Here is a 17,912-nt window from a genome sequence, read left to right as displayed (position 1 = left end):
AGGATTTGTTTGGTAAACAATGTTGTTCTTCACATGAGGCTGCAACCCCCTTCAGCTCCTTTACCCCCCCCCCAGCACCCTCACCCGGGTCCCAGCGCTCCCTCAGTCTGATGGTTAGCTGCAAGCATGCTCAGCTGCATGACTCTGCAGAGCCCCTGAGGAGGCACCACTATCTGGTTCCTGCCAGCAAGCACCTCCCAGCATCAGCTATAGTGCTTGGGCCCTGGTGGCTGCACATGGGGTAGATTCCCAGGCGAGGCAGCCCCAGAAGGATTCAATCCCTGCTTTTCTACTTGATCCTCAACCTCCTCCTGTGAGTGTTTTGTTCTCCCTTCCAAGAAGAACTGAGAAGAAAAGAAGGACATTTTGGCCTTTCTTCTTCTTCTTTTTTTAAATTGAACAACTTCATTTTAAAAAACAAAGATAAATGTACAGATTTTAAGCATTTTTGCACAAAAGTATATGAATACATTTTTGTCAGTACTTAATTTTTTAAAGGTTTGATAGTATGCATTAAAATCTTACTGGTTACAATGAGCATAAAGTACATGTAAAACAAGATATAACCTGGAAATAGTCAAAGTTTTCTTGGTGTGTTGGCCTTTCTTCTTTTTGAGCCTCACAAGGTCAGGTCTGTGAATTGTTTCTTGGCTATTTCAAGCTTTCTGGGGCTAGTATTCACTTATTAGTGACTGCATACCATGTGTGTTCTGTTGTGACTGGGTTACCTCACTCAGGATGATATTCTCTAGTTCCATCCATTTGCCTAGGAATTTCGTAAAGTCATTGTTTCTAATAGCTGAGTAGTATCCCATTGTGTAAATGTACCACAATTTCTGTATCAGGTGGCTATCTTTTATCTTCGTTGAACTTAGCAATTTTTGCTACATTCTGGATAGAACACAGTCCCACCGCGGCATTGGTGGGGGCACTGTGTGTAGATGGGGGCAACCAATCATTTGCTTGGGACCAGGATGGCAAGACAGAAAAAAAAGTGTCATTCTCTGGGTGGGGATCATGTCCAGTCACTGGATGCCTTCTGCACACACGACCCTTCCTTGCCTGAAGTTGGTTGGCTAACAAACTTAACTTCGTTTTGAAGGAGTTAGGGAAAGGGAAAGGGAAAGGTGGAGGGCACTCAGTGTCCCTGCCCTGTGGCAGGCCTGTCCAGCTCTAGTGAGGCAATGAGCAAACCTGGGAGCCTAAGTGGGCGGGGAGAAGCTGGGTACCGTGGGCAGGGCCTGCTGCTACCGAACCAGCCAATGAGCGCTCTCAAGAGGCTGAGCCAAGAAGGAGGCTGAGTGAGCGGCCACCACTGCCTCCCAAGTTTCCTGTGGTGGATGCACCGCCCGGCCGCTCTGCTCCACCCAGGGTTGAGCGAGACCAGGAGCCGCAGACTCTGGGTGGGTTTTCACAACAGAACTACCAGGTGCCTACTCTTTTCTGGGGGTAGGGGGATTCGGTGAACTATGAAGGGGCGGCGGCGGCGGCGCCGAGAGTACTGCAAGTTCACGCTGCTCTTGGCGCTGTACACGCTTCTGCTATTGCTTGTCCCCTCTGTACTGGACAGCGGCAGCGAGCAGGACAAGGGCGGCAGGCACTGCCCGGGCCTGCAACGCAGCTTGGGTGTGTGGAGCCTGGAAGCGGCGGCGGCCGGGGAACGTGAGCAGGGCGCCGAGGTGTGGTCCCAGGCAGAAGAAAACCCGGATCGATCCCCCGGGTCCCCTGGAAACTTCAGCGCCGTCGGTGAGGCGGTGGCCCAGGAGAAGCAACACATCTATGTGCACGCCACCTGGCGCACTGGCTCGTCCTTCTTGGGCGAACTCTTCAACCAGCACCCGGACGTTTTCTACTTGTATGAGCCCATGTGGCATTTGTGGCAGGCACTGTATCCGGGCGACGCGGAGAGCCTGCAGGGCGCGCTGAGAGACATGCTGCGCTCCCTCTTCCGCTGTGATTTCTCCGTACTGCGCCTGTACGCGCAGCCTGGGGACCCAGCGGAGCAAGCACCGGACTCGGCCAACCTCACCACGGCCATGCTTTTCCGTTGGCGGACCAACAAGGTTATCTGCTCGCCCCCTCTGTGCCCCGCCGCGCCCCGGGCACGCGCGGACGTGGGCCTCGTGGAGGACAAAGCCTGCGAAAGTACCTGCCCGCCAGTGTCACTCCGCGCCCTGGAGGCTGAGTGCCGCAAGTACCCTGTGGTGGTCATCAAGGACGTGCGACTGCTCGACCTGGGCGTGCTAGTCCCCCTGCTGCGTGACCCGGGCCTCAACCTAAAGGTGGTGCAGCTCTTCCGAGACCCGCGGGCAGTGCACAACTCACGCCTCAAATCGAGGCACGGACTGCTGCGCGAAAGCATCCAGGTGCTGCGCACACGCCAGAGAGGTGACCGCTTCCACCGGGTGCTGCTGGCGCACGGCGTGGGTGCCCGTTCGGGAGGCCAGGCTCGGGCCCTGCCCTCAGCGCCGCGCGCAGATTTCTTCCTAACCAGTGCGCTCGAGGTGATCTGCGAGGCCTGGCTGCGGGATCTGCTATTCACCCGTGGCGCGCCCTCCTGGCTGAGGCGTCGCTACCTTCCGCTGCGTTATGAGGACCTAGTGTGGCAGCCCCAAGCCCAGCTCCGCCGCCTGCTGCGTTTCTCTGGGCTGCGGACCCTCGCCGCGCTTGATGCCTTCGCGTTCAATATGACCCGCGGCTCGGCCTATGGCGCCGATCGGCCCTTCCACTTGTCTGCGCGGGATGCTCGAGAGGCTGTGCACGCCTGGCGCGAGCGTCTGAGCCAAGAGCAGGTACGCCAGGTGGAGGCCGCCTGCGCCCCCGCCATGCGACTGCTCGCCTACCCTCGCAGCGGGGATGAGCGCGACGTGAAGACCGTAAGGGAAGGGGAGTCGCCACTGGAAACCAAGGCCAACTGGGCCACGTAACACCGGATCCCTGAACCCTGCCCTGGGGCGTATCTAGGTAAGGTGGCTCTAAACAGGACACAGGACAAGAAATGGTGTGTGTGTGGGGGAGGGCATCGTGAAACAACCAGCAGGTTTGGGATAGAGGAATTAGAGGGTTGTTAGAGGGGGCAATGCTGTCCTGAATCTCAGATGTCAGATCACATCCAAAGATCACATCCTGCTTGGTAGATTTGAGGTGCTTCAATTGGTTCACGTCCTTAGCTACCCCGCTTCTCGGAGAAGGACCTAGAAGTGAGAGAAATAGTGTAAAAGTAGCTGAAGAAACCTCTGGGCCTCTGCTCTCCCAGCCCTCTTTATAAGGTATCAGAAGTCCAAAGCCAGTAAGAGAAGAAAGTTGAAGCATCCCAAAGCAACTTGAAACTGATAACTAACTTGGAGTGGAGTATGGGGTTTAGAAAGCCCTTCCAGACGTATATTTGAGAAATAGGTGCCGTTTTGTCCTGTGGGACAACTTTTTGCTGTGCTGTCTGCTGTCAAAAGAAAAGACAAAACAAGACGTCATGAAAAAGTCTGAATTTTGCTCCTATTTATCCTTAAGTTTTCTGTCTGATGTTTCTTTGTCTGTCCTCTACAGCTCCAGGGCTTTCCTCCTGTGTACTAAGAGAAGCCACTCTTGCACCAGTTTCTGCACGTGTGCGTGTCATCGGTCCTATTACAAACAAGTAGAACTGACATCCCTGTCCTCTGGCTTCCCTGTATCCTTCTCCCTCTTTTCCTCCCCTCTTTCAGAGGCTGACTGCTGTTTGCAGGATATCTGACAAAAGCTGCTTGGTCAGCTTCCTCCGGTGCTCTAAGAAGGCTGGGCTGGGTTTTCCCCAACTCCATTCAGGCAATTTTTTTTGTTGTTGTTGTTTTTGGATAGAGGGTGCTTTAGACTGGCAGTTAACAATTTGTTAAGTAAAGCGCTCCTTTTGTCATTCACTATAAAGTCTATAAAGTGGTTGCTAAAATGGCCTCAAACAGTCTCTCCCTCTCCCCTCCCCCTCTCCCCCCCACGAGTGTGTGTGTGTGTGTGTGTGTGCGTGTGTGTGTGTGTCCAGTATCGAGTTAACAGATGGTGTGCAACACTGGGCCAAGGGAAGATTGTTCTGCATGATACTCAGCATAGGAATCTAGTCAGTGGCATGGGAATGCATTTCCCCAAACACTGAATTGGAAGAGCGCCTGCTGCCTTCTGTACAGTACAGAGCAGAGGAGGAAGCAAAGCAATGCAGGGAGGCCGGAAGTGACTTAAGTTTCCATTCATTATTTTATAGTGTAATTCAGTATTCCCCTGGGATGGACTGAAGGGACAAAGGTTGAAAATGTTAATGAATATGGATTTTTATTTATTTATCTTTTTTTTTTTTTTTTTTTTTTTTGGTTAATAGACCTAGGGTTTTAGAGTGGTTTTGGGAAGCTGGCTAATTGAATTTGCTTCTCCCAGTAATCAAATCAGTTTTTATAATTGCTAGGAAGTCTGTGTTCTTTCCTGATTTTCATAGAGAAGGAAGGTAAGACACAGGGTGACTCTTCATCTTAACAAAAACATCCTATCATCTGCTAAGCCATGTTTACATAGGGAAAATAACGGTTCCTAACTCACCATCACAGACTTCAAGAAACTCAGTCCCCGGTCAAAGCTGCAGCATTTTATGGTTTAAAGACATGAGACTTCCCTAGAAACTCTTGTTCCACATCCTTCTTGCAACTTGTTATGACACACTAAGTGATGCCCAAGACAGGGTGATAGAGAGGAGTGTAGAGGACTTTGTACAAATGGGTGTGGGTGACAGTTACTCTGGCCAAAGATGGTGGTGCTGCTGTTTGGAAGACTGATGTGGCTTCTCTGTAGGGCTGTGGGCACATCTGGGTAGAAGTTTTAGGCTCTTGTAAACTTTGGTGACTGAGCTTTTCTGTCTGCATTGGACACCTAAGATCACTATATGGATACATTAAAATGACTATTCCTGGCTCCTAGAAAGACAATCTTGTTACAAAGCTCTTTCTCAGAACCCACCACCTACTAGCTGAATTCATTCTCACTGGCTAGAACTAGCTCACATGGCTTGCCCTATGCCAATAATTGCATAAGGGAATGGATGCATTTTGAGTGGCTCATACCAGCGATTCTCAGTGCTGAGTGAAAGTTACAGTTGACTTCCCCTAATCTTTAGTGAAAAAAAATACGGGACAATAAATATCATTTAGTAAGAAGGCAATGTATTTGTTGGCATTTGCACGAAACAAGTCTAGGCGCATATGGAAGAAAAACCACAGTGGTGCTCGAGTGTGCTGCAGATGACGAGACAGGGCAGGTTATGTGCTCACTCCTTTCTCTACTGCTGTGGACAGATCTGTTAGTGCATCTGTAACACTAGTTACACCTTTTCTTGAGATAAACATATTCAGCCGGTCAAAGGAGGAAACCGCCACCCAGAGTGGGTACCAGGCCCTGAGTGAGAGAGGCCTTCAACGATGAAAGTGTTGCTTAAATCTATGGATGGGCAGGGTTTTAAACAGCAGAGCTAAGTACTAATTTTAAAATTATTTCAAGTGTGATTATAGAAAGAGTATCTTGTAAATTCAACTTTGTACATTTATATATAAATATATATTTATATGCACATAAGATCCAATTTTTAAAAACTATATATAGCGGTAAAGTGGTGCTCCATTCTAGGAATGGAGACTGGTGGGTGATCATACCCTTTTGTGCTGTCAAACTTTTTTTTAACCTCATGTTTCCATGATTTCTACACATTTGACAGACCCTCGTTTAAAAACTAGGAACACTTTATTTTAAACCTATGGATTATTTTATCACCCAAAAATAGTGAGCTGAGAAGAGGAAGGAGATAACACGTGTTCATCAAGGAACACAGTGCACAAAATAGGCACTTACTGAGTGAGTATCACTTCATTTTGGAATCTTGTGGAAATCCTCATTCCACTGATTGTGCTGGAGATGGAACCCAAGGCCTTGACCAAGCTAGATAAGCCTTTTACCACTGTACCATACTCTCAGCTCCTTGAAGTTTTTAAGGCAGGGTTCAGAGCACTCTCTAAAAGTTTGTTTTTAGTTCTTCTTTTTCTCATGAATACAAATGCAATATAAATCCTGGAAGCGATGCCTTTAAGAGAAAAAAAATATTCACAAGCAGCTGTTTTAGAATTCTTTAAATATGCCTCTTCTTAGCCCACTCCCAGCATGAGAAGCACAGAAGGAATGAAACTAAAGACACTAGTTGGGCTTGTTATGTTGCATCTAACATTCTGGTCAACAGGGTAGTTCCCAAGCAAAGCTCAGTATCTTTCTGTCAGGTCTTCTGACTCCCATCCTCAGTCTTCCAAATGGAACTGAAGGAACTGACCCTGCTGAAAGCAGAGTCTCAGGGTGAGTGCAGTATAGCATAAGAAACTCTTCTGGCCCGAGTTCAAGAACACTGGGAAGTGCTAAATTGTTTGGAAGCTGAACAGGAAGCCAGTTCAATTGGAAAAAAGTTGCAGAGCTCAGTGATGGCTTCAGGAGAATTAGAATTCTGCTCCCTTCCCCTTCCATGGCCAGGCACCCAGCCAGCAGCCAGCCTGATATTTGTGCGGCTGATCTTGTTCATAGTAAAGACCATTCTGCTAGATGCTAAGAATAAATTAGAATTTCAGCCAGTGGTGAATATTTTTAAGAGCAGAGGGTAAGAGGCTATGAAAGAGAGCCATCACATTAGACTTAAGCTCTGACTATAGTCTGAGTCAACAGGTCTCCTCTCCTGAACTGAACTGGACGATAAAGACTACCTTGTAGAACCAAACCCTAAGGTAGGCTTGGAGAAAGACATAATTTTGCTTATAGATTTGAAGCCTTTTCTGTAAAGATGACCTTACAGCTAGAGTGCTAAGATGCTGGGAAGGCAATCTGAGGAAGGCAGTTTCCCAGTTGAGATTCCTCTTACCAAATAACTACATCTTGTGTCAAGTTGACAGAAAAACTAACCAAGACATTAGGATATAATGATGATTTTGAAAAATGGTACTAGACACAGAAAAACTAGTGGGAATGTGTTTGGCTAAGAAATCCAAACAGGTTTGTTCAGTTTTAATGACTAGTGCTACTTATTCTTGTAGACAACCATAGGCGTGATGAAAATTGTATTGCAGGCCAAAATTAGACCTAAATTTAAATATTATCCATTACAATTGGTTCCATAATTGCTATACAATGTATCAGGAATGTCACAGATAGGTGTAGCCTTTAATGGAATTTTCCTACAGTTAGGGCTATTTGTAAATGAAAACTTCAAGTCAATAGGAAAGCCTACAAACTTAGCATTTGGATAAAATCTAATCCCATTGGATGCCAAAATCTGTCAATGCCAAAACATAGCACTCACCTTAAAATGAACAAGAGGTAGTTTTGGTTGGTGCAAACCATGTGTGATCCTGGCACCAAACAGATTTATGCTTATCGCAAGTATCCTATCCCAGGGATAGCAGTTTTATGAAGTTGTTACAGTGACAGAACAGAACATACAAATCAGGTTAATTTCAAGAAACATTGGTGGGAATATTGAGGGAGTGGGTTACAGCAAAGGGGGAAAACCTATTCACTCAGAACATGGTTACCTGATAGCTTCAGAATGAATGTTAGTTCCAACACCCAACAGGGAGGTACTCAGGGAATGGCTATTTAAGGGGAGTAAAGGTAACTCTAGGTAATTTGCCTCCTGTTGTGTGGCATTCTGGCTCTCCATAATTACTGAAGTTCTGACCAGTTAACTCAGTCTTATAGAGCTTTTAGCACACTAGTGCTGCTTTTTTCCCCTAAGAACTTTAGTTCACACCCATGTGGGAACCAAATGGCTATCTGAGTAGGTCTAAAGTCTGGTCACTTCCCAGACCCTCTTAAGCCTTTTCATCTTCAAGTGGTGGCTAGCCAACATCTGCAGGGGGCGCATCTGAATAGATACTATAAAACACTGGCCCATTCCTTTACTTCAGTTGAGAGCAACTTTACTCAAAATAGCACCACATTTGCCAATGGGATATCTCAGAACTGTTCAACAAAAGGAAAGACAAACTCAGCTGCTTTTTGCCAAACAGGCAAACTCAGCTGTTTCCCACTTTTATTGTTTGTTTTTTCTTTTCAGTTTTATTTTTAAAACTGAGGCATAGTGGCTGGGAATTTGGCCGAGTGGCAGAGCATTTGCTTAGCATATATGAGGTTCTGGGTTCAGTCTCCAGCTAAGAAAAATACATAAAATCATAAGGACTGGGAACAGCAGAGTATTTAAGTGCACTAGCTATTGAAGAGAAACCAGACTCAGTTTCAAACACCAACACCAGCTAAATCTACTGCAGTTCCAGGGTATTTGATGGTCTCATTGGGCACTTACACGCTGCAAATAAAATCATGCAGGCATGTTTTTCTTCTGAAACGAATACATTTTCTTCTAAAAGGAATCTTTAAAACCATAATTGTATGCAACAATGTCAGTTTTATTAGTACCATTTTGGTGTGTCTTCATTTGTTCTCAAACTAGATGAGAAATTTGAGGAAACTCTAGTTGTAGGTGTTATAAGATTACTTCCTTCCACTTTAGTGGAAGACATATAGGAGCCATTTCATTTTGCCTTGGCCTAGGCCAGTCCCGGTACAAAAGTGACCAAGTGGACTAAAGTCTCACTCTGAATTCCCACCATGATGGCTAGATGGTCTCCGTAATCATTCTCTCTGGGGCTACCTGGGTCCCTAGCATCCCCCCAACCGCCATATAAACTTCCCAGGCAAGAATTTTCTGATTTGGTTTGGTTTTGACTCAACCCATTTTTTTTACCTGAAAATTGTTTCAAATTAAATAAGGCTGAGACTGGGGTGAACTAGTGAAATCATGAACCAACAGTCCCTAAATCTCTCAGATTGAAAGTCTGGAAGTTATATTTGAGATTTATGTTGGTTGAAGTCTGTTTCCAGGAGCTCTCTCTCTCTCTCTCTCTCTCTCTCTCTCTCTCTCTCTCTCTCTCTCTCTCTCTCTCTGTGTGTGTGTGTGTGTGTGTGTGTGTGTGTACACCAGCGTGTGTGAGTGCACACAAACCATTTCTAATTATACTTCCTTTCAAACTGACAATAAAGAGATGTTGGTGCTCCCACACTGTTGGCATTTTGAGAATTATCTTACCATTGCCTCTAAGCAAATCTCTTACAACAAAACAACTTAATGGTTCTATTGTCAACATCATCAGTCATTTCCTTTTTCCTTGGCCCAGTATTTCACTGATTTGAAGCACAAGCAGGAAGGTTAAAAAAGTTTAACCTGGACTGACAGATAAGCCTCAGATGTTAGATTCATTCACAGTATGGTTCCCAGTTGGGGAGCTGGGAGATGCCCCAGAGCTCACGGCCCTAGAAAAGGAGACTACCACACTGGCCCATTTGCTCTGGGGGTGGTCTGGGAGGAAGGTTGCAACAATAAACTGAGTAGTAACGTAGCCCTGAGGATGCGACATACTGAATACACGGAAGTCTCAGCTCTCAGCCCAAGTGTTAAGGGCCAGTTCTAACTTTGAGCATCTGTTAAATAGTTTGGGGTGGTCAGTCTCCAGGGTTCCTCACCTGGCAGGAGTAGATGTGGTGGAACAGGACAAAGAAGTGTCAGTCTCAAGTACATAATCCCCACTTTCCAGGCAAGAACAGAACATTTGAAAAGAAGAACTGCAGGTCCAAAGTTCTAAGTGGTGTGTCTGAGGGAGAGCCCAGATCAGACTGTGGCTCCTTACCTGGCCTGAAAGGGACAGAAAGCCCACAGAGAATGATGGAGCAGCAACTTCATTTGGTTGAGCCTTCTGTTCTCAAACTTTAAAACCGGCAGGAAGTTTATTCTTGCCCCTCCCCCTCCTAGCTTCAAAGGTTGGAAACCGGCTGATTAAAACACTGAGTCTGTCTTCCTGAGTTATTCTACTACAGCCAGGGGAGGCTCAGCAGGGCCAAAAGCCTGCAATTGAGGCAACACAAACTGCAGCACACCCAGAAGGAAGTTGCTCTACGATGGCGCTCAGGCCAATTCACTGGAATATGACCAGATCTTTAAAGAAGCAACTCCATTTTAAAAAGTGAAAGCTAATTTGTGATTTCATTGAATACTAAGAAATAACCTCACATGACAATGCCATGAGTTAAGACCAGTCCTTTAAAGATCAAAACGAAAAAGTGTAGAAACCTTTTTCCTTTTTTTTAAACACAAGGTGCTCTGTCTTTTATTAATGATATGTTTTCTGTTATACAAGCTAGATTTCTAATAGGCTCAACTTGTTCACAACCCAATGGATCTATACTTGCTTCAGGCAGGGGAACACATGTTTTCATGCTCCCCAGACTATAGATCAAGAAAATTGGGAGCTTAGCACTGAGTTCTTCATTGTTTTCCATCTGCTGCCCGGAAAACAGGACAAAGTAAGATACTGGGGTCAGGGTAGCTTATTGATAAGTAGACTGTTTCATTTAAAACTATACACTAAATTTCATATTTCATTATTCCATATGAACATAGCCCCATAATACTCTTAAATTGGAGTCTAAAGACTGGAGGGATGGCCTGGTGGTTATAAACACTGGCTGCTCTTTCATAGGACCTAAGTTTGACTCCCAGAACCCACAACCTTCTATAACTATAGTTCCAAAGAATCTGGCACTTCTTCAGGCTTACATAATATGTGTAATACATTTAAATACACGCTACATATATATATATGCAGCTAAAATACCCATACACATAAATGAAAATTAAAAGAAAAGAATTGGAGTTTAGTGCTTATTAAATTCTTAGTATCTATATTTAGGGTATGTTTGGCTTAAAAGTTTTGGGAGGAACATCACACCAAACATTCATGGGCATCTTTATGTTTTGATCACAACAACTAGTAAGAAATTAGTTGATAGTTGATTAGCATCTCCTTGGGAACTGTCAGATCCATGCAGGTCTAAGTCAGCAGTAGAAGCTATCTATTGTGGCTCAGTAACACTGAGAACCTAAGGCAGAGGAGAATACCTAACACAGGAGAATAGGAGCCCATTCCTAGCATGAAGAAAGAAAGAACCTTTGGGAGATTGCTACCTACATAATGCTCTGAAGGCTGCAACAGTTTTCCAGCATATCTTCTCTTCCCTCATCTTGTCTTGTTCCACTAGTGATTTAATTGAAAGTTTGAACTTGAGGATCTGGCTATGCAGCTCAGGGATAGAATCTGTGCTTAGCAGGCATAAGACCCCGAGATCAACCTATAGCAGTACCACAACGAAAAACTGAAGCATGGAGAGACCCATGGCTCCAGGTGCATATGCAGCAGAGGATATCGTTCTCTGACATCAATGACAGGAGAGGCCTTTGGTCCACCAAAGACTCATTTTCCCAGTGTAGGGGAATGTCAAGGAGCTGAGGTGGGAAAGAGCGGTTGGGAGAGGGAGCACCTTCATGGAAGCAGTGGGAGGGGGAATACGGATGGGATTGGCAGAAAGGGGATAACACCTGAAATGTAAATACAGAGAATATCTAATTAAAAAGAGGGGAAAAGAACTGAAGTTGAATGAAAATGTTAAAGGTTTACTTTATAATACTAACTAAAATTATTCTCTAAAAAACAGTAATGTACATGCCTGTAATCCCAGCATTAGGGAGAAGGGAGGATTGGGAATTTCAGGTTATCCTTGGCTACATAGCTAGTTTGAGGCCAGCTTGGTATGTATGAGAACCTGTTTTTAAAATAACTAAGAAAAGAGTAATAAAATATTTGGACATAAAAATCTTTGCTCAAAAGATACAAAAAATGTATGGCCCAGGGGCTGGCTTGAGAGGATTCTCTATAAATGGTTGTTAGGAAGTGAGATCTGACTTGGCAACATTTAGCACTTGGTTAGTCATGGATAAAACTCCCCTGTATTCCTGCCAGGCTTATTTCTGGATCTTAAAGCAATCCAAGTGACGCTCTAGATATATACTACACAAAGAAACAGTGGTAAGATTTTTTTTTCTTCATTTTCCAGTTTGAATAATTATAGATTCACAGGAAATTGCAGGAACAACATACTCAGGTCTAGGGTAATCTTTACCTAATTTTCCCCAAGGGGATATCTTATAAATAGATTAATATCAATACCAGGAAGTTGATTTTGATATAATCTACAGAAAGTATAATTACTTTCAAGTTTTACATACATTTATGTGTACACATAAACAGACATGTATGTGATTGTATCACATACTAATTTCTGGAAACACCACTATAACCAATATAGAATCACAGTATCAACACAAAGAAATTATAGTGCCAACTGGTTATAGTTATGTACCCAACCCCACCCTACCATTTTCCATAGAAAACACTGATTTGTTCTCCAGCTCTATGTTTTTAGTTTCAAGAATGATGTGAATAGAATACTATTTATATAACCTTTTGATATTGGCTTTTTCACTGAATACAGTTCTTTGCAAGCACTCAGTCAGAATATCTTGTATGGTGGTAGTTTGTTCTTCATTGCTGAATAGCATTCTATGTTATCAGTATAGTACTTAAATCATTTACCAATTGAAGGACATTTAAATTATTTTGACCTTTTAGAAATAAAGCTGCTATGTGTAGTAATGTACAAGTTTTAAAAATATTTTTCCGAGTATGTTCATTGCACACAGTAATATGCTTTATAGATATTGTCATACAAGTATAGTACTCACCTGACTTATAGCATTTAATATGATTGTCTTCAGCTGAATCTATTTTTCAATAAATAACGTAATTTCATTCTTCTTTACGGCTGGATGAAACTCCATTTTATATGCACACCACAATTTTCTTATCCATGATTCCATATGTTGGCTATTGTGAATAGTACTGCAGTAAACACAGATGTGCAAGCATCTCTGTGGTATGATCATTTAGAGTCCTTCAGTTATATAGCTGGGCCAAAGGAAGAGACAGGCTCATGTGTAGCCCAAGATGGCCTCAAACTTCCAATCAAGTATTACCTTAAACTCCTGATCCTCCTGCCTCCATCCCCTGAGTGCTGGGATTATGGGTGTGTACCAGCACTCCCAGTTTTGTGATGTGCTGGGGATGGAACCCAGGGTTTCCTGCATGGTAGGCAAACACACTACCAAATGAGTTTCATACATCTCCAATCCCTCCTTTTAGTTTTTATGAGGTGTCTCCAAACTGACTGTTAGCTGGCAGCCAAGTCCTCCCAGAATTCCTCAATCTCTACCTGTTACAGGGCACTCCTGGATGGCATACTGTGCGCCCTACCCTGAGCTCTCCAGCCTACATATTGAGCTGGGTTTCCCTCTCCTCAGCTCCTCTGGCATCTACATAAATCTGCCATTTTGACTACTCGGGTCCTCTCCCCCTCCCTTCTCGATCTCCTCACATGGCACCCACTCAGCCTGGTCATGTTCACTCTGGACTCTGACAGATGTCCCTGTCTCTGCATATGCTATTCCTTTTACCCACGAAAAACCTTCCCCTGCAATGTACCTAGAAGCAGTCATATTCTTCCTTCCTTCCTTCCTTCCTTCCTTCCTTCCTTCTTCCTTCACTCTCTCCCTCCCTCCCTCTCTTCTCTCCCTCCTTCCCTCCATCCCTTCTCCCCCCTCACTCTCTCTCTTTCTTTTTCATTCACTGACTTTCACAGTGGTTGCACGTTTATATTGCCACCAGCATCCTTCAACCTCTTCATCCTTGCCACTGTTTATTACTTATGTCCTTCATGATTGACTGGTGATGAAATCTCAATACACCTCTAGTTTGCAGCTCACTGAGGGCTAAGAAGACTGAAGACCTTAATATATACTTGTCTGTTTTACATATTCTTTTGAGAACTGTCTCTTCACATCATTGGCTTATTTATTCATTAGATTGCTTGGTTTCTTTTTCATAGTTTTCTGAGTGTTTAGCATGTTATAGATATTAGTCTATGACCAGCTTTATAGCTAGAGAAGGTTTTCTCACATTCTGTGAATGTGTCAGAGGATATCTATGATGAACATAGTCTAACACATCATAAACTTACTTAAACTATTCTATGATTTTATTTTGCAGTTATGACTATAACTAAATTATGCAACTCCTGAACATGATGTTTGTAATTGAGAATATGATGTTGCAATGCAGAAAGATTGGACATGCCCACTAGACTCTGTTTTGATTGAATTCTTTCTTTGCTGTGCAGAAGCTTTTTAATTTCATGCAACCTCATTTGTCAGTTCTTGGCTGTATTTCCTAAGCTACTGGAATACTTCTGCAGAAAGTCCTGGCATATAAGTATATCTTAATGTGTTTACTATCTTTTTTCTTCAATCCCTTTCAGAATTCCAGGCCTATAAATCAGGCCTTCGATGCATTTTAAATTTATTTTTGTGCAGGGCAAGAGATATGGATCAAATTTTATTCTTCTAGGTGCAGATCAGTTTCCCACCACCATTTTGGTTAAGAGGCTTTCTTTGCTACAATGGGTTTGTCAAAATTCAGACGACTATAGCAGCATGGGTGTCTTAGCCAGGGTTTCTATTCCTGCACAAAAATCATAACCAAGAAGAAAGTTGGGGAGGAAAGGGTTTATTCAGCTGACACTTCCATATCGCTGTTCATCACCAGAGGAAGTCAGAACTGGAACTCAAGTAGGTCAGGAAGCAGGAGCTGATGCAGAGGCCATGGAGGGATGTCACTTACTGGCTTGCTTCCCCTGGCCTGCTCAGCCTGCTTTCTTATAGAACCCAGGTCTACCAGCCCAGGGATGGCACCACCCACAATGGGCTGGGTCCTCCCCCCTTGATCACTAGTTGAGAAAATGCCTTACAGCTGGATCTCATGGAGGCATTTCCCCAACTGAGGCTCCTTTCTCTGTGATTAACTCCAGCTTGTGTCAAGTTGATATACAAAACCAGCCAGTACAATGGGCTTGTTTCTGGATATTCTGTTATTCTATATGATTTTGCGGTTTTGGGCTTGTTTGTTTGTGTAGTGGTGTGGGTGGGGTGGGGGTGAGGGTGTGTGAAATTGAATCTGGTCATACTTCCAGAATTGTTATTTTGCTTAAGATTTCTTTGACTATTGAAGCATGTGCAAGGTTTTGTAGAGGTACTCAGTTCTTAAAAATGAATGACCAGGAAAGTAATTGTTAAATTATGGGGACGTGTACTTTTAATTTTCTGAAAATACACCAAACTGTCTTCTAGGATAACTGTACACATTTACATTCCCTCCAGCAGTATATGAGCTCAAGTTACTTCATTTCCTCAAGGGTACTTTGTATTGTGACCATGCTGCAGCTGTTTTAAAGAGCACATAGTGACATCTCATTATAGTTTCCATTTGCATTTTCCTGATGACCAGTGATGTGGAACTTGTTTTCAAGTGCTCGTTTGCTATCTATGACCCTCCTTTTTGGTAAAACGCTAGTCCAGATGTTTTGCCCATTTCTAATTAGACTTTTAAACTATGTCAAGGGCTATTTATATATTTTTAGATACAAGTCTTTCATCAGCTATTTGGTTACAAATTTTTTCTCCCACTGTTTATTTTGCCTTTTTATTCTAAGATGTTTTGAAAAGCTAATGGTATTTATTTATTGCAATGCGGAAGACTAAACTCAGGGTCTCATACACAAACCAAGAAAGCCGTCTACTGATAAACAGCACATCCAGCCCCAGAATGCCTTTTGTATTGTTCAAATATATGACTCCTTCCTCCTACCTTCAGACCCCTTCCAACACATGTGCAACCTGGCTTGTTCTTTTTCATTCTTTATTTCCTTGTTTTGAAGCTCTGTCAAGACAGCGTTTCACATTATAACTGTTGTTTTGAGCCTATGTACCCTGCATTGGCCTTGTCATGGCATCAATTCTCCTGCTGTGGGTTCTTGATGGCTGGGATTATAGGTGTGAGCCACCAAACCAGGCTTACAAAGCCTTTTAAAAGTCATGTGATTTCTCCCGGTCCTCTAAGATAAACTTTCTGATAACCCAGTAATGATTTTTTTTTATTATCCATTTCTGCTGATAAAAGTTTAAAGTGTTTTTCTCTATGCCAAGAACTTCTAGATATTGGGTTTGCAACAGTGAACAAGGAAGGACTTAAGAGAAAAATATGAAAACTGTGAGGTTTAAATGGGTCTGAGCAAACTTCTAAGGACCTGAAATTTCAGTTGAAGTTTAAAAGACCATGACAGAGAGAGGAAAGGTAGATCATTTCAAACAGACTATAGAGGATCTATAAAGGTTCCAAGGTAGGAAAGAGCCTGACATCATGAATATGACCAAAGACTAGTACAACTAGTTTGCTGAAGGGATGGCTCACTGCTTAAGAGCACTTGACACTCTTGAAGAGGACCTGGGTTTAATTCTCAGCCCCTACATGGCAGCTTATCTTTAATGCTAGTTTCAGGAGACCCAACAAACTCTGCAGGCAACAGGCATGCAAGCAGTGCTCAGACACCTAAGCACGCAAAACATCCATGCATAAAAAAATTAAGAAAACAGGTCAATGTGGCCCAAGCACTTTCAGAAAGTTGCATTGCTGTTGGAATTTGTCTGCACTTAGGTCTTCTATATTCTTAACCCTGCTACCAAATCCCAAGAGACAGACACTGATTGAAGAATCCCTTAAGAGAAAAGATTTTATCTCCCAAACATTATTAATTTTGCTAAGTCTAATTTATCATTTTTTTCCTTTGAGGAGAATCCATTTGATATCATGCCTAAGAACTCTGCCTAATCCTATGGTTCTGAAGATTTACTCCTATGTTTTCTTTCTAAAAGTTTTTTATTTTGCTTTGCTTTTAATTCTATAGTTCATTTTGAGTTTTTAAAAATATGGTGCATAAATTTTAGATCAAAGATTATTTTCTGCTTATTGCCTTACTGTAGGGAAATTTCTCCTAATTAATTGATATCGAAGAGAAGGAGGCAGACTTTCCAGGTCTGAGAGAGGAAGAGGGGACACGGGAGGAAGAGTCAGCCCCTTTTTACAGTAAGGCAGAAAACAAGAGACGGCAGGATGTAGACCGGGAACTCTTAGACCTGGTGGTGACCTCTGCCACCAGAGGATTTCCAGCATCGAATAGTTGATGAGTTCAGGATGATAGATTCCCTGCCCAGCAGTTGTATCATCTGATGATTTTAAACTAAGATTGTCTGGTGTTTTTTATTCACAGCAACTCGGGTAGGCAGGAGGGAAAGAACATAGCCAGGGCAGAATTCAGCCAGGCTTTGGAACTGTAAGATTGGGCAAAGGACCAAGCTCCAGGGGAGAGGTAACCACAGTGGAGCGTGGGCTGGCGAGAGTGCTCCCACAGTTGGTGGGATGGTGGGATGGTGGGCTGGCAAGGGAGTGATCTCAAAGCTCTGGAGAGGCTGAACCAGTGTTTGTGGGAGAGACATTGGCGAGGAGGAGCACACAGTCACAGTCTCAGGCTATGCACTGGACTAGGAACAGAGACCACTAATGCAGGTGCATAGCCAGAGTTAGCATTGGTTTCATTTTAAAACTACATGCTACATCGTAGGGTTTTACTGCTGTGAACAGACACCATGACCAAGGCAACTCTTATAAAGAAAGAACAACATTTAATTGGGGACAGGTTTGCAGGTTCAGAGGTTCAGTCCATTTATCATCAAGGTGGGAACATGACAGCATCCAGGCAGACATGGTGCAGAAGGAACTGAGAGTTCTACATCTTCATCTGAAGGCTGCTAGCCAAATACTGACTTCCAGGCAGCTAGAATGAGAGTCTTATAACCCACACCCACAGTGACACACTTACTCCAACAGGGCCACACCTTCTAATAGTGCCACTCGCTGGGCTGAGCATAAACAAACAATTATACTTATGGCTATCTAATTGCTCTGAAGTGGAAACTTAAGGGTTCTTTGGAAAGTCAGTCGTGTTGGATGGCGTTTTGCTAGGGCAGAGATGTGAAGGAGTGT

General features: G+C 43.6%; 1 protein-coding gene across 1 annotated transcript in view; it reads left to right on the top strand.

Annotated features, from left to right (window-relative positions):
- The first annotated feature begins 1,383 nt into the window (after positions 1-1,383).
- The window catches only part of CHST7 (carbohydrate sulfotransferase 7), a 30,034-nt gene continuing 13,505 nt past the window's right edge, over positions 1,384-17,912 (top strand). The window contains exon 1 of the mRNA XM_080910505.1: positions 1,384-2,964. Within this exon, the coding sequence (XP_080766631.1) occupies positions 1,470-2,927 (1,458 nt within the window). The 5' untranslated portion in view covers positions 1,384-1,469 and the 3' untranslated portion in view covers positions 2,928-2,964. The remainder of the gene's footprint in view (positions 2,965-17,912) is intronic.

The sequence above is a fragment of the Micromys minutus genome, assembly GCF_963924665.1.
Source record: "Micromys minutus genome assembly, chromosome: X".
NCBI lineage: Eukaryota > Metazoa > Chordata > Mammalia > Rodentia > Muridae > Micromys > Micromys minutus.
This window is presented reverse-complemented; position numbering and strand designations above follow the sequence as displayed.